General features: G+C 31.9%; 2 protein-coding genes across 2 annotated transcripts; both read right to left on the bottom strand.

The window, feature by feature from the left end:
- Positions 1-938: 938 nt before the first annotated feature.
- On the bottom strand, positions 939-12,300 carry LOC114255902 (agamous-like MADS-box protein MADS4). The gene is made up of 8 exons (XM_082893053.1): positions 11,877-12,300; positions 7,451-7,529; positions 3,365-3,432; positions 3,161-3,260; positions 2,669-2,710; positions 2,546-2,587; positions 2,117-2,253; positions 939-1,287 (listed from the first exon to the last, which is right to left on the bottom strand). Exons 1-8 carry the CDS (start codon positions 12,059-12,061, stop codon positions 1,212-1,214), a joined length of 729 nt encoding a protein of 242 aa, XP_082749179.1. The 5' UTR covers positions 12,062-12,300; the 3' UTR covers positions 939-1,211.
- Positions 12,301-23,654: 11,354 nt separating this feature from the next.
- LOC114292861 (uncharacterized) lies at positions 23,655-25,186 on the bottom strand. Its single transcript, XM_082890672.1, has 3 exons — positions 24,841-25,186; positions 24,425-24,579; positions 23,655-24,290 (listed from the first exon to the last, which is right to left on the bottom strand). The coding sequence occupies exons 1-3, from the start codon at positions 25,184-25,186 to the stop codon at positions 23,655-23,657; spliced, it is 1,137 nt and encodes a 378-aa protein (XP_082746798.1).
- Between the last annotated feature and the right edge of the window lie 572 nt (positions 25,187-25,758).

The following is a 25,758-nucleotide window of genomic DNA, read 5'->3' on the forward strand; positions in this document are numbered from 1 at the left end:
AAATATGAATTAAGGCATTAAAATTAATTTATTTAGAAATTGTAGAGGGTTCTAAAGGGTAGTGAATATTAATATTTTAATAGTCTCGCGAAGTAAAAATTACAAGGTTCTATTTATACGCATATTTTTGCGAGATGGACTTAACCATTAGAATTAGGATCCCTCCTTAACTTCTCTCCTCAACTTCTTATTTATTGGCCATTGGACCCACTTTTGAGACTAATTTTAATAATCTAAACCGTTTATATTTTAAGATTTGTTGAGTACATCATACCTGTAAAAAATCAAATTGATCGGATATCAGAAAGTATATGTTCGGTAAACTATTTATTAAATTTTTTTAAAAAATGGTTTGTAGTTCGAACACGTAGTTTCTGATATCCAATCAACTTGATTTTTTATAGATATCATATTCTCAACAAATTTTAAAATGTGAACGGTTTAAATTATCAAAATTGAGCTCAAAAGTGGGCCCAATAACCCAGCAAGTAGGAAGTTAATAAGGGGATATTCTACCCATTAGGTCAAAATTTAGAAAGCTTCTATTTTTTTTGAAAACATATAGTTAAAGTTCATATAATATCATTTTTTTTTTTTTTTGGTTGCTAAAAAAGACCCTGCCCATTAAGAAAAAATGTCCAAATTTTTTAATATATATGTAAAAACCTCATTTTAAATTATTGCTTCAGATTAAGGCCATAGACACTAACTAATTCACTAACTATTGTCCCTTCATTCTCACTATTTAGGCTATTATGATTATCCAAGTAAGGGTGAATTCAAAATTCAAAGTAAGCCATTGCTTGTAGTCTCATCCCGGTACTCGTATATTCTACACCAAAAAGATCATCAAAATTGTCGCATTTTATTTGAATTTAAAACCATACATATGCAATATATGCAAGACGCTAATGGTTCGTCACATGAAAACACAATTATTGATTTATAAACATATCTTGCACGATGCATTTGAACGAAGAAAGCGTAGAGAAAAGAGCAGTGCTGGAGCAAGCACAAAACAACAATACTTATAGTTCTCTCCCACTGATGTTGCAGAGTTCTAAAAATAAAATTGTTTATAGGTTCTCATAGATCCATACTATTACACATTTTCTTTTTTTGATCAAAACAACATACACAAGAAGACTAAGAACTTACTGTCCCTATGAGAGAGGAATGCATACCGTGGCGCAGCTGTTCTACTCTTAATATCATGGCAACCATCCTGGCATGTAATTATTCACACTTGGCCCTGCTGCTGCCACTGTTATTGGATCATTTTGGTATCTGAAATTCAATGAATCAGTTAATCTAGGGCACAAATCTTTATTCTCACCCTTTGTCTCTATTCTGTGATCTATTCTGTAATTTAATTTTGTGTGACTAAACTTCTCGTATGTTGTTCTTCTACAAATGAAAATAATTGTGTAGTGATAGAGCACCCAACGCAAGTTTAGATCAATGAATAATTTGTGTCATTATAGAGATTTGAACTTGTTTGTGTAATTTCTTTTACTAATATTTGCATGCAAATAACTAAAAATTGCACTTACTGAGAACATTATTCTCATACAAAATAAATAAAATTACCATTATTTTCAATATGCATTGAAAATGAATGAATCTTCAATTTCATTCCAATTCATTGGGCCATTCCTTCTAATCAAATAGCAAGCTACGAAAATTTCATAGAATTATGTTGAACCATTTATATCAATTTATTGAAATCCAAAAGCCCCTTTGTAATTACCCAAAAAAAGCCATTTGAATCATAATTGCAAAAAATTTCATACAATCATGTTGAACCATTTATATCAATTCGTTGAAATAAAAAAGCCCATTTGTAACTACCCAAAAAAAGCCCATTTGAATCATAATTGCAAAATACTAATTTGACACATCATTTCATATGATTTTTCTATATAAATAGTTAGCGTTTTCCCTTGTGTTATCCATTTTACTATGATTTTATGTCTAACTAACATAGCTAATCATGAAAAAGTAAACCAAGCCTAATCTTTTTGTTTTAATTAGTTTCTTATACTAACAGCACAATCTAATTTTGCTAGATCATGGGCTATAACAATTAGTCAAAGAATTGAAGACAAAAGATTACCCGATTTGTAATGTGGGTTCACAGTCCAAGGGATGGAAGAAGACATCACCCTGAGGTTGGGCTTGTTGTCGGCTGTAACCCACATCTTGTGCACTTGGATTCCATTGGAGCGATATTACTTGGTTTCCTTCCACCAGCTGCAGACCATCATCCAAAAATTTATACACATGCTTTTATATACAAGAAGCTATCCATTTTCCTTTTTTTTTTTTTTTTGATTAGTAAAAAGAGAATCAAACTTTATTCATTACTCTTCCTAATTAATCAAGCATTACTCTTTCTATGGTTAAGTGTTTCGTCAATTGATTTGGTACAGTGACACGAGATCTTTTGTCCTAAATACATTTTTATATGTCTCAAAACATTTATAACCAAAATTCTTGTATATCGAAATTCTGACAAAAGGGATTGGGGGACAAAGTAGTGTACCCTTTGCTTCAGGCTCTTGTTTGCTTCACTAAGTGCATGTTCCTGCAAATATAAGAAAAGTAACGAATGAAACTTCCTACGAAACTGCATAAAAATGATGTAATTTTCAAAAACATTTCATACCTTTCTTTGAAGATCTGTGAGCTGATCCAGCATGTACTGGGTCTGCATTAGGGAATATATAAACATCACTGCGCTATATATTATCAGCTTACTATATCTCACTTCACTCTGTTTTAAAAAGAAATCACTTGAAGCTTGACAGTATATGTATATCCCCAACTCCATGGAGATATTTCTAATTTCTGGAGTCATATTTTTATTGTTTTAGTTTCAGAAAACATGAAAAATTAAAAAATAAAATAAAAAGACAACCAAGCAGGCTTAGTTCAGATTGCTTCCTGAACCATATTTCAGTGTTCAGAGATCTCCAAACTCAGATGCATCTCAAATTTATAAAGTTTCAAACACTTTTACTGGTGCATGAGCATGCAGAAAAATACACTATTATGTACAATCACATGGTTGCATATCATGTGAATGCACTAGGACAATATTTTGTCTAATGATGCAGTGCTATATTTTCTAAATCTAAATTTACAAAAGGTCAAGTACCCGTGTGGATCTGATCTGCTTCAATGACATATCGAGCTGCCTTTCCAGTGTCTCGAGATCCTTGCTGTTTAGGGGGCCAAGATCTTCACCCAGGAGATTCCTAATGTAGTAAAAAGAAATTTGGCAGTAGGCTTTTCAGTTACAAATTCTATCAGATAAGCAAATCTAGTGAGTACTTTGCATGTGGTATTGAGCTGAGCAGACCTTTGGGATCGCTGTAGGGCTTCATAACGTGCTTTTAGCTTCAAATATTCCTGCTGACTACTCAGCTCCTACAAAAACATTTAAACAATTTATGTGGGGATTAGATCATGAAAAATACTGAATACCGAATGCAAGTAATTATAATAGAATCAGACTCAACTTGTGAATGCTTCTTGTTGAAAATCGTAATCCATAATTTTCTAGGTTATATTTATGTTGGATGGTACATTTATCAATGACAGAATACATGAAAGTATTTAGTAGATTTCCATTGAAACATGAAATGGTTATCTAGGGGTGTGTGATACATATATATATGATATTCTAAGTAGTCATAAATAAAGGATATGGCAGGGTGATTCATATAACCCATGAAATTTAGAAGTATATTGGCATGTTTGAGTGAGATTGTGTAGAAGATCATATCAAAGGAACTCTGTACAGCTCTTGTAGCCCTACATCATGCATAGACACATCCATTAGTATAGTTTTTATGTAATTCTTCCGCTGCCCCCAACAGTTGTATTATAGTTTTTTTTCCCATGTTCATTGTTGTTTAAACCCATGATTAGTTTGGGATTTCATCAGCTTGTATTTTGTTTCTTAGTTTATTTTCTATTGATTTAATGCTACAATGCTTTCTTCAATTCCTTAGGGCTACAATGGATGAAGCCATATCAAGTATGCGAAATCCATATGACAGTTCATCCTTCAAGCTTCGGGACAGCCACAGAAACTGTCCATGGACCAACACCACTGTTCATGAGCTATGCTATTGGTGTAGGTTATACCGAGGCTCAAGAAATGAGAGGGTGGACAAGTGAACTGCCAGAATTTTGATATGAAAGTGGATTTAGGTCTGAGGTTGAGACAAAATTTCAACCTTGGGTTAGTCAAGGAGGAGAAACAACGGTTTGAGGATCAGAAATTCACAGGATTGGGTCTAAAACCTAATGGGAAGAAATTTTTTTTTTGTTTGTTTTTTCGATCAGGAAAATGAATTTCATTGATTGAAATAGATTGTACATTATCCAACCGAAAGGATGAAAACAATTGGTGTAAATCAATTGTAGACACCACCTCACAAGTCAGTTGGCAGAGTGCTAACCAATACAGAACAAAGAAAAAGAATCAAAACTAAACAACCCCAGCAGCAACAAACACGAAACACAGAGATAACAAAGCCGAAGAAAGAACTTCCGCACTTTCTCCAACAACACAACAGGCAAACCGATCCAAAAATAAAAAAACACAACAGGCCCAACCACATAAGCAACCGCCTATACACTCATCAAAAACCAGCAGATTGGAATACAGAAACTACTGAGAATAAATGCTCCAATTTGACAAACTTTTAGAAACAACACCTAAAGAAACACTGGAGAGCCGCCATACGCAGCAGAAAACAGAACCTTTACCCAAAAACCCGAAAAACCACAATCAAAGACCTGACATCCACCTTGATGTTAAAGAAGCCATAACATCCATTCACCCGAAAACTAGATGTGACATCCTCTCAAAGTCGCAAAGGTCCACTGGAATAAATCCTTCTGGAGCAAACCAGAGTCAATAAAACAACAGAAAATAGTGAAAGAAGACCATAGAGGCAGCCAACCAATCACAGAGCCTAGATTGGTGAAAAGTGTGAGACTTTTTTGGTGTGGAGATTAATTGAGGAAACATGTTTATTGTGGGAGCTTTTTGTTATTCTAATTGTGTTTGAATTTTAGATTTGTGAGCGGGAAAGAAAGTCGAAAGAGACTGAAATAGAAATAATTTTTTTCTCTTTTCCTTTTTTGTTCTTTTGACATCCTAACACAATTTTAGGCCTCGTTTGGGAACAGGCTAATTTAGTAATTTTTTGGTTATTTGACTAAAATATGAGCTAAAAAAAACTAATATGTTTAGGATGACTTTTTTGGCTTTTTACGAAAAGATGTGCAAAAAGTAGGGAGAAAAGAAAATTTTTGACTTTTTGGTATGGATTATTGACTTTTTGGCTAATTTAGTAACTTTTTGACTTTTGACTAAAAGGAAGGGTTCTCAAACGAGGCCTTAGTGTTCTAGAATTTGTTTTATCATGGTTGATAATTATGACGAGATTTTGCAGCAATATTTAGATTAAATAAATAAATAAAAAAAATTTGGGCAAAATTGTCAGGAGTAGATTTTTGGAGTGTTTTGTACACATTATACTAGACGTAGGGCTGAGTAAAGAATTTGTGAAATCCGTAATCTGATCTGGTCCAGTCCAATCCGGTAAGTTTGGATTGACTTTTTGAATCTGTGATTCGATTATGAATTGAAAAATTAAAAATCCGTAGTCTACAAATCGATTTCCAAATTGAACCACACGGTTTCGGATTGGAACCAATTCGAACCGTATACAAATAGCCTATATTAATATTATACACCCTCTTACATGGTATCTTTTTTTATTTCATATAAAACCTAAACCAAAACCTAAACCCGTGTAGTATTTCTTTTATTGCTTTTGTTTGTTGGTTTTTAGTTTTAATTTATAATGGTATAAATACTTATAGCAGAACCAGTTTTCTTATGGTTGTTTAAATTCTGGAACATTATGTCGCTATTATGGAAAGACATGTTACTATTGTGGGACTAATATGATATTATGCTTATGTTTTTATGAAATTAAAATGTTCTATATATATATATTTTTTTAATTATGTGAATCCGTTATCTTAAACCGATTCAATTCATGGTTCAGATTGGTTTCACGATTTAAACGGATTAGATTGGTTTTAATTTTTCAAGAATCTTAAATAACGGATTGATAATGATTTTATCTTAATCCGAACCAATCCGAACCATACACACCCCGTCTTGATGCATTCCACTACTATGTGCTTTAATGAACATTATCCACTCAAAATTACTAGCATCTGATAGGATTAGGCCTTGCTATTTTTACAACACCATTCATTTTAACTATTTAAGGCAAAGGCAATTTTGTAATACTCTATAGAAGATGGTTGATTACGGTTCAATTCACGATTAAGGCTTTAAAGAATCGAAAAAAATCAAACCGAGCCGTTCCATATTTTTGTTAATTAAGTATGGGGTGCTCTAGTTTTTACTTTTATTCATTCTATTTAGAAAGTACTTTTCACAACCTATAGGGGTTGACCGATTGGTCAAGACTTAAGGTTTGAGAGTGTGCGCCCTCTAGACCTTCTAGGTACTAATAATTTATTGGGACCAGTCCATATAGGGCTTTGTCTTGGTTTTAATTGGGACCCTCACAAGTAGATGGTGGGATTGGTCGCACGGATTAGTTAGTCTAATGGGCCAGATACTGAGTTATAAAAAAAAAACAAAAAAACAAAGAAGGCACTTTTCACTCTGTTTTATTTTATTTTCAAAATCTATTTTCTAAATTATTTTTGAAAAAATAGAAGTCTTCAAATTTCATATTGCTATGCAGAGAAAAAATAGAAACCTCCAAAATTTCATATTGCTTCTTTAAATGATAACCTCGAAATTTAAGATTGCTATCCAAATAATTTCATTAATCAATTGTTATAGGGTTTAGTGTGTGACTAATTTTTGTAGACAAAAACGCATGTTTTGTGTCTAGGGTTAGGTGTATAAGTCGAGTGTATGACTACATGTTCAAGGTTAAAGATTTTCACAGACAATGCAAAGCACATTTTGGTTCGATCTTGGGTACTAGTGCATGACACTGCATTAGTCTAGGGCATGAGCACTTATTATATCACAAAATTGATCTAGAATTGATTATACTTAGTTGTGTGCTCTTCGTAGTTGAAAATAGTTCGAAACAAGCAATGTTCAAACTAATTTATAGAATCATGGCTGAATCTTAACAAGTCAACATGTATGCTAACCAAACCGTAGCATCATTTAAATAATAAATGATGGAGAAAAATATCCCTAAAAATTTTAGTAGTTTTTTTTTTTTTTTCAATACATCACTGAAAGCAAAGGTTTTGTAGCATTTTTTTTTTTTTTTTTAGCTGTGAGGTTGGAATACAGGAATAGTAATAACTAAGATCTATGCAAAAAAAAAATAAAAAAATTAACGTGGGATAAAACAGTTACCAAGGCCTCCCTTGTGGATACATTTGGCTCTGGAGCTCCATAGTTGCACTTTTGGTACCTCTCAAGCGTTTTGAGCATGCTGGATGCGAACATATAAGTTTAGTGAAAGGAAAGATAAAGACAACTACAAAAGAGATACAAATAAAACAAAGTTCTGAGTGATTGTTCCATAGGTTTTACGAGCATAAGATTCTATTAAGCATTACAAGGATAGTAAATTATATATCTTGGGGCTGAGAGGTAGGGTCCAGTATAAGTGCTAATCCATAGAATGCATATGTGCAAACATGCATGCAAGACACACAAATACAGGGATATGCAATAGTAAACTTCCATAATTATTTTTGGAAAATTGAAAGTTATCTTACATTGATTTTGTGTTGTATTTTCCTTTTCTTTTCTTTTCTCTCTTTCAGTTCTTTCAACTCGTTTTGTTCACAGTATCACTATTTACATTTGTTCTATTTTTTGTTTAGCTGCTTTTGTTTTACCTTTTTGGTGTTGTATTTAGTTGGTTTCTTGCTAAACTGCTAGCACCTTTGCTTTCTTAGGATTTGGGTTTTGTTTTAGCAGGATGTTAAGGGTCTCCATTGATTCTTTAGGTTCTCTTCGCTTCTCTTTCTTTCTTTATTATTAATGTGTTTACTTTGAACTCACTTGCATTCCAACAATATAAATATGTATATATATAAATATATATATTTTAGGAAATAAAAAAAGGGCCAGTAGCTAATCCATAAAATGCACGCATGTAAACATGATACATGCATGTAAGACACACAAATACAAGGATATTATTTGGAATTGTTTGGGGTGTCCTAAATAAGTGTACTTTTTATCTTTTTGAATTAAAAAGTTGAGAAAAAAAAGATTGATGTTTGGGTTAATTTTTTATTTTTTTACGAAAAAATATGTAATAAAAAATTGTATAAATAAAATGTATAGTGGAAGAAAGTTGACAAAGCTGTACGGCTGCCCTGCTGTCCCAACATGTCTTAAACAGAAAATAATTACCTCCTTCGGGGCAAAGTTTTTGGACAGTGATGGTCGGTCCATGGGGGCCACCATGGGTCCCATTTTAATAATCTGAACCGTTCAATATGTACAACTCATTGAGTATTATATACCTGTTAAAAATCATGTTGATCGGATATCGATAGCTATATGATCGGATCGGATATCTTTCAACAGTTAACTATCACACAATCCGTTTTATTTATACAAAATTGATTTGATCATATAGTTAACGATATCCGATCAATGTGATTTTTTATAAGTATATATTACTCGACGAGTTCTACATATTGAACGGTTCGGATTATCAAAACAAAACCCTTAGTGGGCCCTCAAGGACCCAACATTGCCATTAAACTTTGTGACTTTACATATGTAATTTTTCTTTTTTGCCCCAAAAAATGTATAATGGCCTAGTCTCTATCACAAGTACGGCTGTCACGTTACTCAGTCGATTTGTATTATAAAAATATATAAAATATTTTTTTAATATTTTTTATTTGTGAATAGTAATGTCTTTTTTGTTTTTTGTGTAACTTTTTGACTTTTTGGATTATTTTGAACTTGCCAAACCAGCCTAATATGAAATAGTAAATTTAGTAATTTACTGGTGGAAAGATTGAATGTTATCTTAAATTGTGTTCGTATTCTGTATACATATTTTTTAATTTTCTTTCTTTGAGTTCTTTCAACTTGTTTCGTTCATTGTATTTCTATTTACATTTGTTCCATTTTTACTCTATTATTTTGAACAAGTATATTTTAATGGCTCAGGAGTATTTGGAGAACGCAATCTTTTTCTTGCACATTTTGGTGAACAATAACATCATATTCCTTTGGAAATGCACTCTTTTTTCGCCATCATTAATATTTATTGACTGAAAAATGAGACAAAAAGCAACAGAAATATATTGAAAATTGCTTCTAAATAATTTACTCAATAACTTTTTGTGAATAGTATAAATATATAGTAAAACAGATATGGTGAGACCTCTAGAATAATAGTAAACTCATTGTGACAAAGCCTTAAATATCTTATTCCTATATTCAAGTAATTAGATCAAAAATTGAAAAGGGAAAATCCCTTAATTAAACATAACAAATTTTATCACATGACAGAATGGAAACTAGGGAAGTGAAATCACAAGCAAAAATATTTGAGTAAATCAACCTCCGAGGTGAAAGAATTTAAATGAGTTTTGGGTGTATGAGCATAGGTTGTATTGGTGTAAGTTATTTGGCTTCTCCTAATTAATGCATAGCCTATTCATATATTTTTTTTTTCTTTTTATTTATTTAAATACAATATTACTTCTTTTGCCAATCAAAAAAAAAAAAAAAAAGAAGTGAACAAGACATTTGCTTATTACTTGCGCATAGGTATACTCATGAGCATAATTTCCATCATAATGTTTAGTTATAACTGTGAAGTAGTAGGGATCCCAATGAATTTACTAAAATTCATCAAAATAAGGATGGGTTGGCACCACTTCATATATTAAATACAAACATCCTTTAAAACAACAATAAATAACTTTTACTAGTGATTATACATTAATAATATTACTTTAAGAATGTTTGTATTTGTACTTTGAAAAAGTTTTATTAATACAGAAAAACTGCTCTATATGTTGTAATTCATGCAGTAATGTGGACATTGGAGGCTTTATTAATCAAAATATTAGCCACAGAGAGGCATGAAACTAAACCCTTCATGCTTGAGTAATACTTAATAAGTAGCCATTACAAATCATATTTACATAAGTTGACTTCCAAAACAAGTATTCCATGTTTGGTCTTGAGATAGTTAGCATTTTATTGACCAAAATTTTTCATAGGTCTAATTCCTCCTTTCTAGATATACTAAGTTGAACATTTAGTTTAACTATAAAAAATAGTAATTCTTCTTATATATTAAAACTTTAAACGACTCATCTACCACTTGCATTAGACCACGTCCAATCAATCACCAATATTTTCATTTAATTTGATTTTAAATTTGAGTAAAAAATTTGATTTAATATGAACTATTCCAATCATTTTATCAAATTTTCACCAAAATATTTTAAAAAATTCCCCCCGCTTATCTCAAAATTTTCTTTTCATCAAATTTGGTGAAAAAACAAATCATTTCTAATGTTTCATCTTTTTAAATTTTTGTTAAAGCCAAATTTGATAAATGTTTTGATGAGTAAAGAATGCCCCTCTTATCCCAAACTTTCCTTTTCATCAAATTTGACAAATAAAAAATCATTTCTAATACTTCATCTTTTTAAATATAATAAGTCATAAATTTGATAAAAAAAAATGATTCTCCCTTAATTTAATGAACATTTAACGATGGAATTGAAGATAATTTTTGAATACTTTTTCATCAAATTTAATTTGATGAAAAAAGTGAAAGATTTGAGATATAACTCATGAAATTTTTTGTCGTTAAATATTTCCGTCCCTTATTCAATAGACTTTTAACTATAAAATTATATCGCAAGAATTTTCTTAAAATAATTTTTAAAATTTCTCTAAAAATCGTTAAAATTGTTTTCTAAAAGGCATGTTTCTAAAACAAATTCTCAAAAATAGTTTTCGAACAATTTGCAAAACAATTTTAGCGACTCCAACATACAAACACACATGCATTTATTATGACTACAAAAATGAGTTGAGAAATAAAAGCAAAGAATTAATCGATTCCATTCATGAATTCATATTCTAAGTTTTTTTTCATCAAAAAGAAAAAAAAAAAAAGGAAAAAAAATCTGAGAACAGACAGAAAAAACTGTAGAATCTACAATTTGTAGAAAAAAAAGAGTAACTAATTAGATGAACAAAAGACATCGTGCAAGTGCAATCTATAATCGCCTTCATTTTGTATATTTAGGGCTTTTTTTTGGGTACAAAAACAACAAATTTCTAATTAGTTGAAAAGCAATGAATCAGATCATTTCAACACCAAATCAGACAAAGAACAATTTCAAACAACCACAAGTTCAAGCCTTTCAAGTATCAAATCACGTTAAAAAAATAAGGCAAAAAAACTTCAAAAAAAAGAAAAGAAAAAAAAGAAGAAGACTAAGATTTATATAACAATGATCTTCTTTTCAAGATTTCCACTTGCTGATCTAACAGCACAAGCACAAAATTCTAAAAACACCGAAACATTCACCAAAAAAAAAAAAAAATTGTTTTTTGAAATTTTCACAAGCACAGCAACACCTGAAACAGCCAAAAAAAATGAGTTCACCTTGCTCGGTGATTTAGATCTAAAAGCAGAATCGTATTTTAAAAAACGGAACCCTAGAGAGAGAAAATGATCGATATATATATATATATATAGAGAGAGAGAGAGAAGTTGATTAAATTTCAATTTTTTGGTGATTCTGAATCGATTTGAGAGAGTTTTGTGGATTACCTAGAACTACTGCAGAATTCGTAGAGCTTTCCCCTATTGGAGAAGATGATGAGAGCGACTTCAGCATCGCAGAGCACAGAAAGTTCGTAAGCTTTCTTCAAAAGGCCATTTCTTCGCTTAGCGAAAGTCACTTGCCTGTTGATCTTGTTCTCTATCCTCTTCAGCTCAACCCTACCTCTCCCCATTGATCAATCACTCTACTCTCTCACTCAAAATTCTCACACTGCCACAAATTTTTCAACACCTCTCTCTCTCTCTCTCTCTCTCTCTCTCTCTCTCAGAGAGTAGAATACCCTATTGTTATGAGTCTATGAGTTTATACAATACAACGTTTGTTTCTCTCTCTAAAACTGTCTCTCACTCTAGTTTTGTGTTTTCTCTCTCACTTCTTTCCCTCTCTAAAACTATGAGTAAAGCTAAATCCAAAATTTATATCAGAATTTTGTTTTAAAATATGTATGTGATTCAGATTTAACTCCGAGAGAACTACACGTAAAATTTTAGGAAATAGTGTTGCTTTTGTATTCAACAATATTGTATATCTAAAATTTTTAGGGTAAATGCGTGAAGGTCCTAATAAATAGGCTTATTATTTAATAGCACTTATGAAAAATATTTATCATAAAAAAACGTTATTAATTGTAAGTTTTAGTGATAATTTATAAAAATCATGACAAAAAAAGTCACTAATTGTCGATTTTTAGCGACATACAAAAAAAATTGTCACAAAAGACTTATTTTTAATAAAACTTTATAAGAATTAAGTCCAACTATTATGACCTATTGATAATTTATCTAAATTTTTAATCATTGTGTTTAGATTTAGTTTATGTTTGCATACATTTTTTGGGTTAAAAATAGTTAATAAGTCAAAATATTATATCCAAACCATATTAATTTCATTTTTTTTTCATAAAAGTCAAAAAACTCATCTTAAACGAGATTTTTTAGCCCCAAGCAAATAGCTAAAGAGTTAAAAAAAAACTAAAAAGTCAATCTAAAAGAAATTGTGAAAACTTTTGTTTCAATTTGATTGGTTTTTTGTACCTATTTCCTTTTCCACCGTAAATTTCTTATCAAATGCTTGAACCAACCATAATGTCGAGAAAGTGAGGTGTAGGAATTGACTCGCAGTGAATTTGATCCATACAAGTCATTTTGGGAATAATTAACTGAGTCAGTGTTTGATTTTTTTATTTTTTATTTTTTAGTGATTTTTTCTATAAAAATTTCAAAAAGCTCTAGAGTCTTAACATCTATTCGATTAAACAATCTAAAAAAAATAATAAATAAAATAAATATATGAAAAATATTTATTAAAAAAAAGTTTAAAATACTTATTTTTACCTCTTTTTTTTTTCTACTGAAATCTTTTGGATTATTATTTTTTTTTTACTCTTTAAATTCTGTTATACAAGACGGAATAGCAAAACAAGACAAAAAATTGAAAAAAACACTACATACGAAAAAAAAATATTAGGAATCATGAAAAAAATATCATGAAATTTTTTATGAAGATTTTTCATTCTTTGATTAGTGTGTAGTGCTTTCTTGTATGTGTAATCTAACGGTGAAGAATCTTTCATGATTATTTTCATGATACCTAGCATTACTCAAAAAAAAAAAAAACTTTCTTTGTTGAATGCCAAACAAAAGTAACTAAAAAAATTTGGGAAATGGTGTTTTTTTTTTCTTCTAATAATATCATATGCCTAGATTTTATCTAAAAAAAATTAATATACAACGCACATTAATTTATAATATAAAACTTGAATTTAAATTACAAGTTCTCATGGAAGATAAAATTCATCATATGCATTTAGAATTTTTTATTTTATTCGTATTTTTAGGACATTAAAATTGATAAGACGCATGAAACAAGGAGTTGTTTTTTTTTGTTTTTTAACACATTAAACAAAGAGTTGTATAAGGTATGCAACAACAGAAATGATACATCCTTTTAATTTGAGAGTTTTAAAAGAGCATTAACAATGTGAAAAAAAAAATCAAGGCCAAAACATCACATTACATAGAACTCACACACTAATTAGAGCTATTAGAGATCTTAATTTAGAGCTTACAATCTTTTTTCATGCAACAATGATACATTCTCTTAAATAAAAGAGCTCTAATGAGCTTTAATGACATGAAAAATAAAAAAAAAAATAAAAACACACACACACACACAAACATCACTATTATAGTAGGGTTCATCCACGATTAGAGCTCTTAGAACTCCTTTATTAGAGTTCTAAAACATTTTTGTACGGTATGATGGGATTGTGAGTTGTACACAACCTCTAAAAATAGAGCTCTATACAGAAGAACTCTATACACTAACAATGAAAAAAAAAAAAAATCAAAACATCACATCACATCACATGAATCAACCACTCTTAGAGTTCCATTAGAACTCTTATTTTAGAACTCTAAAACATTTTTGGTGAGTTGTATTAAGGTATGATGCAGTGTTTTTGAGTTGTACGATATCCTTCAGTTTTACTAGAAGTTATCTGTTGGTTGTAGGAGAAACTTATTTGGTACTTTCGGGGCGTGTTATAATATTCCTTATAACATTTTTGGTGAGTTGTATATGGTATGATGGGGTCTTCTTTTGTTTTGTAATCACTCAATACAAAATTGTGAGTTTTACTTTCATCAATCACAATATTACTGGGACATCACTTGATAGTATTCAAAGATTAATCAATAACTTCTCGGTCTTAGGAACAATTAGGTTTTGTCCCAAAAAAATTATAATTAGGCAAAGAGGTGAGATTTTCGATTTTGTATTAATTAATTAGGAAATAACAGAAGACATAATACATTAGGATTGATTAAGATTATCATCACGTGACATCTCAGAGTACCAAAATCGTGTTTTAGGTGACAGTTGGCCGTTGTGATGTAAATCGGACGGTGGAGAATTGATGGAGACGAATAACAGAGGAGGACGGCGTCGAATCAGTAAAAAGACGTGAGGGAAACCTTAAAACCAATGGAACATTGAATGCTAAGGTGCTACGTGTCAACAGATTAAGTGATCTTGATTTGATCAATCGAGCTTGACGAGATTGTTAGGGTTACGTTTGGATGGTGGAAATTAATGGAAAAAATTTAGGAAACTCCATTATTTTAATAGTAACAAAAATAGTAGTTGACCGTGTAATACATGTATTTTTTTTCAAAAATATTTAATGGTATAATATGTGTTATAAAAGAATAATTTTAATTATTTATTTTGATAATATTGGTACTATCGTTCTATCAAATTGTTACTTGAATACTTATATATATTAATTTTAGTTGAATTTTTAATAAATTTTGATAATTTTAGTTCCATTGTATTATAAAAGTGTAATTATCATATAACAATTTTGTATGATATATATTAAATTATAAAATAATAATAGTTAATTTAGAAGAAGAATTGGTAACATAAAATTAAAAGTAATTCTACTTATTTAATTTTCTTTTATATTCATATAGAAAATAAAAATATGTAAAAACGGAAATTATATAAAATTTATAAAAAAAAATTAAATATAAATATGTTGTAGTTGGATTATCATATAATAATTTTATATGATATATATATATATATATATATTGAATTATAAGATTGTAAAATAAACATTCTTAATTAAATTAAAATATTAACTATATAAAAGAAATTCAACAACAATTAACTAAGAAACAATCACATAATAACATCTAAACCCAAAAAAAAAATAATAATAAAAACATTCAAACGATAGATACATCTTTGTGTGTGGAGTGATCAATCATTTGTGATATGATGTCAAAAACATAAAAGAACTTACCGTTCAACAATTGAAAAAATAACTCAAGCAATAAATCCAAACTTTAGAGGTTTTTCAAGAGTATCATTGTTGTGCATATTTTTCTTTTTGTGAGTTGTGATTATATAAAATAATATTGGAAATAAAATATAATTTCATATATACAATTACTATAAAATTTAAATGGTAAATCCATAATATAGAATTGGTATTGGGTATAGAATAATGTACGAAAAAAATAAGAAGGAAAAAAGAGGCAATTTAGCATTAAAAAAATTCTAATACCTTTGAAAGAATTAAGGGGGAAAAAAAAACATGAAAAGCAAAATTGGTATTGAGTTTGTGAATTATCACAATTTACCATGAAAAATATATGAAAAAGAAATATTTCTGGAATATAGTCCGTATAAAATAGGTAAAGTTAGTATAATTTAAATTAGCTTTGAATTTGTGTAGAACTCTATGTAATTAAAAAAATACATGCTGACATGACTCTCTTAAAAAAACTAAACCCTTATAATATGCCACCATTGAAAAATATTACTTTTATTCCCTTTCTCGGTTTTCATCAATAAAGATCCTTTTCTTCGCTGATCAAAAAAAATTGAAAAATATTACTTTTAATAATATATATATATATATATGAATGATGATATGATGATTTTGGACAAATTACATAAGTTCCACAATTTAGCTTAATTATATTAAAAAAATTAAAATTTTAATTCACATAACACTTTAACTCTTTTTCATTATGAAATTCATTAGTTGTATGAAGAAAAAAAATTATTATTTCTTTTATACTGAAATCACTACAATAAAATAAAATTTTAAAGAAAAAAAAATTAAAGACGAAATCAATTTTTAGGGATGAAGTATTGGATAAATTACACAAGTTCCGCAATTTAGCTTAAATCTTAATTCACAAAACATTTAAATTTCTTTTATTACAAATTGCATTAGTTGTATGAATTTAAAAAATGAATTTGTTATCTCTTTCATACTAAAATTAAGATTTTAAATACAACAATTTATAGATGAAAAATTTTAGTTGTCAAAAAAAGTGTCATTATTGTATTTTTAGCTTCAAAATTAGATATTTAGTGATAAATTATTTTTAGCTTCAAAATTAGACATTGCTGTATTTTTTTTTTAGTGATAAATTATTATTCTTTTAAAACTAAAATTTTCATCTCAGAAAGTAAATTTTTTTGCTTGAAATTATTTGTTCTTGAAAGTGCACTTGCTAGTGACATTTTTAAAATTTCATTGCTAAAGATCAAATTTTTTTTTTTTTTTTTTCACTTTTTGGGACGGGGTTTTAGTAATGGTTCTCGTGACGACAAACGTTGATCTTTTAAAAATTTTTTGCAACAAATTTCACTTTTAAGAAAAAAAAAAGTTTTATCACTAAAACTTTTATATGTTATAGTAAATATATTTTATTTGATTTATATTTATATTTATTTACACATTATGTGCATTAGTTTTGATTGTTTTAAACTTAGTAAAAGAGATTGCAGAGAAATTTTGTAAAATTTATGAGATTTATTGTGTTTATTTTACCCAACAATTTAAATCACAGACACCATTAACATTAGAATATTATTAGCTTGTTTGGTTCCAGTTTTTAAAAAACAATTTTTAGAAAATTTTGTTTTTTTATTTTTCATATTTTGATGTTTTCAATGAATTTTTTTTAATATTTTAAGCAAATTTTTAAAAATTTTTTAGACACACCTAACATAAACACACTTAAAAAGTATAATATTTGTGAATTTTTTTTAAAAATACACTAAATACCAAAAAATACAAAAAAAAAAACGAAAATTTAGTACATTTTCTTATTTTTGTATATTTATTAATTTTTTAAAATATTTTTTTACAAATATTTTACTATTTAGATACATCTAAGTAAAGTGCATCTAAAAAAATAAAAAAAAATACTTAAAATTTAAAAAATATTCACTAAAAAATAAAAAACATGAAAAATAAAAAAACCAGTTTTTAAAAAACTGAATTCAGAAAACTGAAACCAAACACACTTTTATTAACATTAGTGACATTGATGAGATTTTGGCTCCAACTACACAACTTTCAAATGTTAAGGTGTCGTTTGGTAACACTTACGTTTTCAGTTTTCTGTTTATATTTATAAAAATTTTAAAAATTCAAATAAAAACTTGTTTGGTAAAATTTTTGATTTATAAATCAGTGGTCTCAGTTTATAAATTTGGCCAGAAAATGAAAACACAAAAAATGTGTTTCCGTTTTGAGTTTTGAGTTTTTTTTTTTTTTTTTACCACCAAACACTAGCCACCACCCGCCACCGCCAACCACCACCCCCCAGCCACCTGCCACCCACTCGCCAGCACCACCCACCCCTCGCCGCCACCACCACCACCACCACCACCACCACCACCACTCACCTGCCATCCACTCGCCACCACCCACACCCGCCACTACCATCTACTACCTGCCACCACCAGCCACCCACCACCACTAGCTACCTGTCACCCACCCACCATCCGCCACCACCACTACCACCCACTCGCTACCACTTACCACCCGCCATCCGCCACCCACCTGCCACCACTACCGCCACCACCCACTTGCTACCACCCACAACCCACCACTCGCCACCGCCACCCATCTGCCCACCATCACCACCCACTAACTACCCGCCACCACCTACCCGCCACCGGTCATCCGTCACCCACCTGCCACCACCACCCACCACCCGCCACCACCACCACCACCACCCACTCGCTACCACTTATCACCCGTCACCGTCATCCACCCACCCACCCACCACCGCCACCGCCACCTACCCGCCACCACCACCCACCCGCCACCACCCACCACCATCTGCCATCCGCCACCCACCTGCCACCACCACCCGCCACCACCACCACCAGCTACCCACCACCCACCGTCACCACTTTCTACCACCGTCTTTCGCCACCACTTGCCACCACTTGCCATTTCTCACTCTTTTTTATATTTTAAATTTTTTTTAAACATTTCGTCAATTACCAAACGCATTTGTAGTTTATATTTTTCTAAAAATAAACAAAAAATAAACAAAAACCAGTTTATAAAATTTTTATAAATATAAACTGAAAACGTAAACGTTACCAAACACACCCTAAGAGATATTCATGTATTTTTTTCAAATGTCAAAGGGTGTCCTTGCTATACTTTTTTTTATTTTTTTTTCTTTAAGAATTTGTTCAAATGTTAAAAGGTAAAATAGAATTTTTTTTTTTTTGGAACTAGAAATAGCTCTCAAGCTACAAGAGAATCAGAACAAAGCAAATTCCTCAAAAACAAAGGAGGATTCCCACACCAATCTAAAGGAAGAACATTGTGCATCTTTGCTGAGGCAATCTAGTGGGCCATATAATTAGCTTCTCTAGGCACCTAGGACAAGGAAAAAGAGGAAACCTAGCTCATTGACCGAAAATAATGTATGAAAACAAGACACTCCCAAGGAGGAACCAATTCTGAGACACATAAGTCAATGACTAATTTACTATCACTCTCCACTTGGACACTTGAGAGTCCAAGAGTCTGAAGAAACAAGCACGCTAATCTGATATCACGTGCTTCTCCTTGAATGACAGAAGATGTGTGAACTGTAGAAACTACACAATCAATTAATTTACCTCACCAATCCCTCAGGATCACAGCCAGAGTAGTCTTCCTGCCGTTGGAGGCAAAGCTAGCATCACAATTTACTTTAAACATACCTCAGTTATGAGGTTTCCACCTGTTACAGACTTGATCCGAGCTATTTACAATAGCAGGAGAGGGAGTTTCCATTGAAGACACCGAGCAGACCTCTCTCCAGAAAGTTGAAGCCTGATGACTTCCATAGGGTCTACTTCCAATTGATTGAAAACCCAATCATTGCGAGCTTTCCAAATAGACCACCCAACTATTGTTGCCTTTCCCAATCGCTCTTTTCGATCCCGATCATTAGTACAACTCTAAAAAATGGACGAGTCCAACTTGCGGCAGATAAAGTAGAGGCATGCCCCGACAAGAAATCGAGTTCACTCCCAAACCACACAGGTCTAGTCCAACTGCACTGAAAGAGTAAGTGTTCAATAGGCTCAGAGCATAATCCACATATAGGACAACATTAAGAGGTAGCACAGTTATGGAGAAAAAGGTTTTCGTTAGTAGCTGACTTGTTATTATATACCCTCTACCAGAAGTTTCTGACTTTGGGAGGAACAGGGAGAGACCATAGCAGTTTCCAAAACTTAGCAGGAAGGTGGACTGTCACAACCCAAACTCGGCCCCTATAAGTTTAGCATCATAATCGGCCAGTAATCCTTGGATTACCAAAGGCGTTTGAACAAAATCACCAAAATAGAAGGGGCTGCGGAAGTAAATATACAAAATACAATATCTATAGAACTGTGTAGACATACATGGGACAAAAAATTTAAAACTTATATATATATGACGTCAAACTTCCATATGTCATATATCACCATACAGATAGTGTCATAAAGGACTTAGCCCTCTGTACAGATAGACAAAAACAAATAAGAACATCTTTTACATGGGTCACAAACTTGACTTCTACTAACGGGAACCTCTCCAGGAGGCACAAGGGTTGGCTGACAAAACAAAAGCTCCAGGTCATCAACTTTGAGTCTGGTCACGCGTCTGGTTACCTACATACATAAATAATAGAGTGAGCGGAAGCCCAGTGAATAATAACAGAGTAAAGGGTTTAACTGAATGGTGTCCCATATCAAATTAAGAAACACAGACGTCATGTCAAAAACAGATTCTTATTCATATTCTTGTTCAAATCATATACTGAAATTAGAGTTCATGCTTGATTTTACATGGAACATCCATTAGCTCTAACAGATTGAATACAGAGTATTAAGAGTCATACTTGCCAGTTTCATAGAGGAACCTTCGATACCAAGAACAAATAACATGCTTAAGCGTCGGTATTATTACTCCCGACAAGGGCCTTGTACTCATAAACCACGGTATTGTTACCCCCGGGCAAAGGCCTTATGTCAAGGAGGCCACAAATACCTTTTAGAAACTTGGACAATCATTTATTGTACAAAATATAACATTTCATAAAATAGATCTTAATTCATCATACATAAAATAAATTAAGTTGAACATAGTTTTATTAAGTTATTACTCACAGATGGCTCCAGAGGTAGACAGAAAAAACAAATAAATCAAAGGGTTTATGGCGCGTGACCTACATAAACATAGCATATACGTACTTGAAACACACACCCCGGATAGTACTTAACGTATTTTGTTTCGTTCTTAGTGTGTTTCTAAGTCTTTAACTCCATATTGTGTCTTAATCATGGCCTATGAATGCGTAGGACGCGATGAGAACGCAAAAATGCACTTTGAAACACTTAACAAAATTTACTGAAAACAGGACCTTCGCTCGAGCGCAACTTTCCTCGCTCAAGCAGAGGTTCAAACATGTGAGTGGTCACTCGAACACAACTTCGGTCACTCGAGCGGTCTGTAAACTCTACAAACGTATTGGTTGTGTGAATTCACTACTCGACAGTAGCTCGAACATGAGACTGAGGTCCTCGCTCGAGCGCAACTCTTGTCACTCGAGCAGTCTGCAAAAATGATAAACTTCTGGTAGCATACATTTTACACTTGAGCCAACTTTTGGTCGCTCGAGTGGAAGTGAAAAACATAGAGTGGTCGCTTGAGCACAGGTTCTGTTGTTCGAGCAGGCAGGCAAAATCTGGAATTTGCAGATTGCTCTTCTAAGCTCAAAACTCAAATTCAATGCTGCAAATCATGCTCTCTTGTGCCAAAAGCTCAAGGAAACTTGTGTAAACTTGAAAAACATCATGAATTCGAAACCATTTCGCAAAATCAAGGCCCAAGAGTAAGTCAATTGTGCAAATTCAAACTTAAAATGTGGAAAACATAACATGCATGTAATTTCTTGACATTAAAGCCTTCAAAACATGATCAAATGAGGTGTTTAACTCAAAGACATGATGAATTCTTAGAACAAGCCCAAAATAGGAACATGCAAGAGGGAAATTCCTTGAAAACAAACTTAAATTATGATGGAATGAGCATGCACGCATGCATGATATGCTTCCCAATTCTACTTTTTTAGCTTCAATTATGGATCAATTTTTATATTCTCTTGAATGTTCATGAAAATTAACTTGAGCTCATAAAATATGAATTGGATTCTTACCTAAAATCCACAAGTATTTGAATCCTAGTGAGTTCTTGAGTAATTCCACAAATTGTCCTTAAATCCTCTAGCAATCTCTTTTCTCTCTAGTTGATCTCACTTTCTCTTCCTCTCATCTCTCCTCACGTTTTTCTACTCAAGGAATGATGAAGTGAGAGTGCAAAAAAATGTATTCTAGAGGTTATATGAGCCTTATATAGGCTCCATTAGTGGCTCTTAATTAATTGGATTGAAAGATAACTAAGTAGGATTATTTTGGTCTAATTTATTCATTCTGAATCGAATTTTAATGAAACCTACCATAAAATTCTAAAAAGTCCAAATAACATATAAATTAAGTTAATTTCGTGATCGGATGCCGATAAGACCTTCAATTCGCAGAACAAAACAAAAACACAAACATATATTTTTATAATAAACAAAAAAAAGCACAAATGACGCAACACATGTAATTACCCCAAAATTTCTTCTTAATTACGTATTAGGCATACGTAATCATGGATTATTGGCTAATCACAGGTTGAGGTTGTTACATGGACTGAGGTAGAAGCCCCATTTGATGTCCTTAATTGAGAATCCCTCATAGCTATCTGATACTCATTTTTTACTTCAAAAATTCCATTTTTGGTGTGATGCCAAACAAGAGAATCCTCTTGGTCAATTGCAGAGATTGGGATAGTCATGATAGTGCTAGCTTTCTCGCGCCCAACCAACTCTTGCAATTTAACATGGTCCCATTTTTGTAGATTTTGATTTACCACATCGCTCACCCAGTGAACTTGGCAGTCCCTTGGCTTTGGGTTTAGAACTTGGAAGTTATGTGACTAAAGCACCCATTTATCATCCCAGAAAAGGATTGACTTACCATTGCCTACCTGCCAACGAAACCCCTTTTTGAGAAGCTCATGGCCTTGAAGAATACTTGCCCATGCTTAAGAAGTCCTTCTGCCCCCTATTTTCCAAATAGAAAATCGGAGTGAGGATGGTAAATACGTTTCAACATCTTAGCACAAAAAGAATGAGGGTTCTTAAGAAGCCGCCAGGCTTGCTTAGCTAAGAGGGATAGATTGAAAGATTAGAAGTCCGTAAACCCCATACCCCCTTAGATTTTGCCAAAGCCAAACAATTCCAGCTGGCCCAGTGAATACCTCGGTCCATTGGATTACCTCTCCACCAAAAACTGCGGATGTACGAGTTAAGCCGCTGACAAAATGTTTTTGGAAAAGCAAAGCAAGCCATGACGTAGGCCAAGATCACTTGAACAACCGACTTAATCAGAATTTCCCTCCCCACTTGCGATAACAAGTTTTGCTTCCAACCTTGCATCTTGTTGACTGCCTTTTCTATCAAGAAACCAAACGCCTCTGACTTCGATCTTCCCCAGAACAAAGGAAGACCCAAATATTTTGTCCCCCGAATACTTGGATTCATCCCCAACAAAGCACCAACTTCAGTCTTCACACTTTTAGGCAGGGACGGATCCAGGATTATGACTTTGGGGGGGCCAAAGTACGTTTAACCTCTAACAAATAAAATTTGAAGTTCAACACCAATTTCTACTAACATGGAAAAAATCAATAATGTTACGATAAAATATTAAACTATACATTCCTTGTCAACATAGATGAGTAGCAAAAGATGATTATACAATTGAGAATATTTTTTTGCCCATATTCACTTACAAAAAGTAGTAATTATTTCTACATGCATTTATATACTAAAATTAGGCATCTTCAATTAAACTCGACGTTCTTTCATAATATCAAAAGCATGGATGATAGAATCTACATCAAACCCTCGATCAATGTCTTTTTCAATGTACGTAATCAAGTAACTAGCCAGAAAACCATCTTCCATTCTATTGCGCAATTTAGATTTAATGAGTTTCATAACTGAAAATGCACGTTCTGATGTAGCAGTTGAAACAGGTAAAGTCAACACAAGGCGGATCAATCTATCAATAAGAGGATAACTTGTCAACTTTTTTGTTTTTGCCAACAATTGACATAACTCAGAAATGGTTGACAACTTCTGAAACTCGGGAAGTATGGAAATATCAAGCTTATAGTTTTCCAACTGATATTTCAAATGCAATTTTTCTTGCTCGGAGAAATCCATGGGATAAAATTTATTTGCAAGTTTGCAAATATCCTCAATTTTGAATGATCTATAACCATCCCTAGGATCCAAAGTTGAACTAAGAACAAGCAATTCCATTACATCTTCCTTAAACCTATTGTTTAATTCTTGTAACTGAGAATCAACTGTAACCATAAAAATATCAACTCGAAAATGATGTTCCATGGTGAGTTGATCTCTTTCAGAATGAGACCGACCTCGGCCTCCTTTATAAGGACAACTCATATCAGGAATCTGTATACCATGATCATTAGAAAATAATTTAATTTTCTCCAACAATGGAACCCATCCATCTTCTCTAAATTTTTAAATAAGTATCTTCGTTGTAGACACCAAATGCATTGCATTTAATATATCTTGAGATTTACTCGCAAAGCTTGGCAAAGATCATCAGTAATCTCCATGATATCCCTCATAAGATGTAAGATGAAGACAAACTCAAAAAATGTAATGGAATCATAAACTCCATCTGCCTCAGCTCGTTGATTCGATTTGCTTCTATCATTAATTATGTTTCTTAGGACTGCACAAGTAGCATTGAACATGTTTATCAAACTACAAATTGGGGGGGCTACTCTATATAATTTTGAAATTATCTAAAAAAAAATTGGGGGTGCGAACTCCTATAATTTTAAATTATTTTAAAATTTCTAGTATAATGTATGATATTTTTTAAATTTTTGGGGGTGCGGCCACCCCCCTCCGCCCCCCCTAGATCCGTCCTTGCTTTTAGGTGTATTTGCTGAATAAATAACTCCTAATTTCTCAAAATTAATCAACTGACTAGAGGCATAGCTATACTCTTCCAAAATTGCTTTAAGCGCTTGATATTCTCTCATATTTGCCTTAGAAAAAATAAGGGCATCATCCGCAAAACATAATTGAGTTAGAATAGAGCATCCACTTCGCATTTTGATTCCCGAAATCAACTTCTCACGTAGCACTTTTGATAGGGAGAGTGACAAACCCTCGACAATTAGAACAAAGAGGTAGGGAGAAAAGGGGTTTCCCTGCCGTAAACCACGCGATGGAACAACAACAGCTCTTTTCAAACCATTTGCAAACACTGAGAATGATACAATGGACATTATCTCCATAACCCACTGAATCCAAACATTAGCAATACCCATCTTTACCATAATAGCTCGAAAAAAGTCCCAATGAATTTTATTATAGATCGTTGGGAACAATTTTTAAAAAAAAAAAAAAAGGACAAAATTGTCCAAATTGAAGGTTAGGACTTGGGGTTTTTGGTAATTTTACCTAGAATAAATGCAACGAAGTCTATTGGGAGCTTCTATTTGCACACACAATATACACTTTTTGCACATCCTTCTCACTACACTTTTTGCACATCCTTTTCATTAAGTGTGTGTATAGAGTGGGTTTGGTGTGTGTAAATAGAAGCTCCCAAGTCTATTCATGCCATACAATTAAGAAGTTGAAATCTTCATAGATTTCCTACATTTAACAAAACATTATTTTATTTTATTTTATTTTATTTTATTTATTTATTTATTCATATATTCAAGGGAGATTAACTAATAACTCCCATATTTTGGATTTATAATCCATATAATCTCATATTTTTTCTTGTGATCCATTTAGTTTTTTTAGATGTGTAATGACTCATTTACTCGCCACATTGGAGTGTCACATTTAGAAAAAGTACACTAAGGAGTTTTTTTAATGTCACATCATA

The sequence above is a fragment of the Camellia sinensis genome, chromosome 10 (assembly GCF_055761805.1).
Source record: "Camellia sinensis isolate YWXY chromosome 10, ASM5576180v1, whole genome shotgun sequence".
Taxonomy (NCBI): Eukaryota; Viridiplantae; Streptophyta; class Magnoliopsida; order Ericales; family Theaceae; genus Camellia; species Camellia sinensis.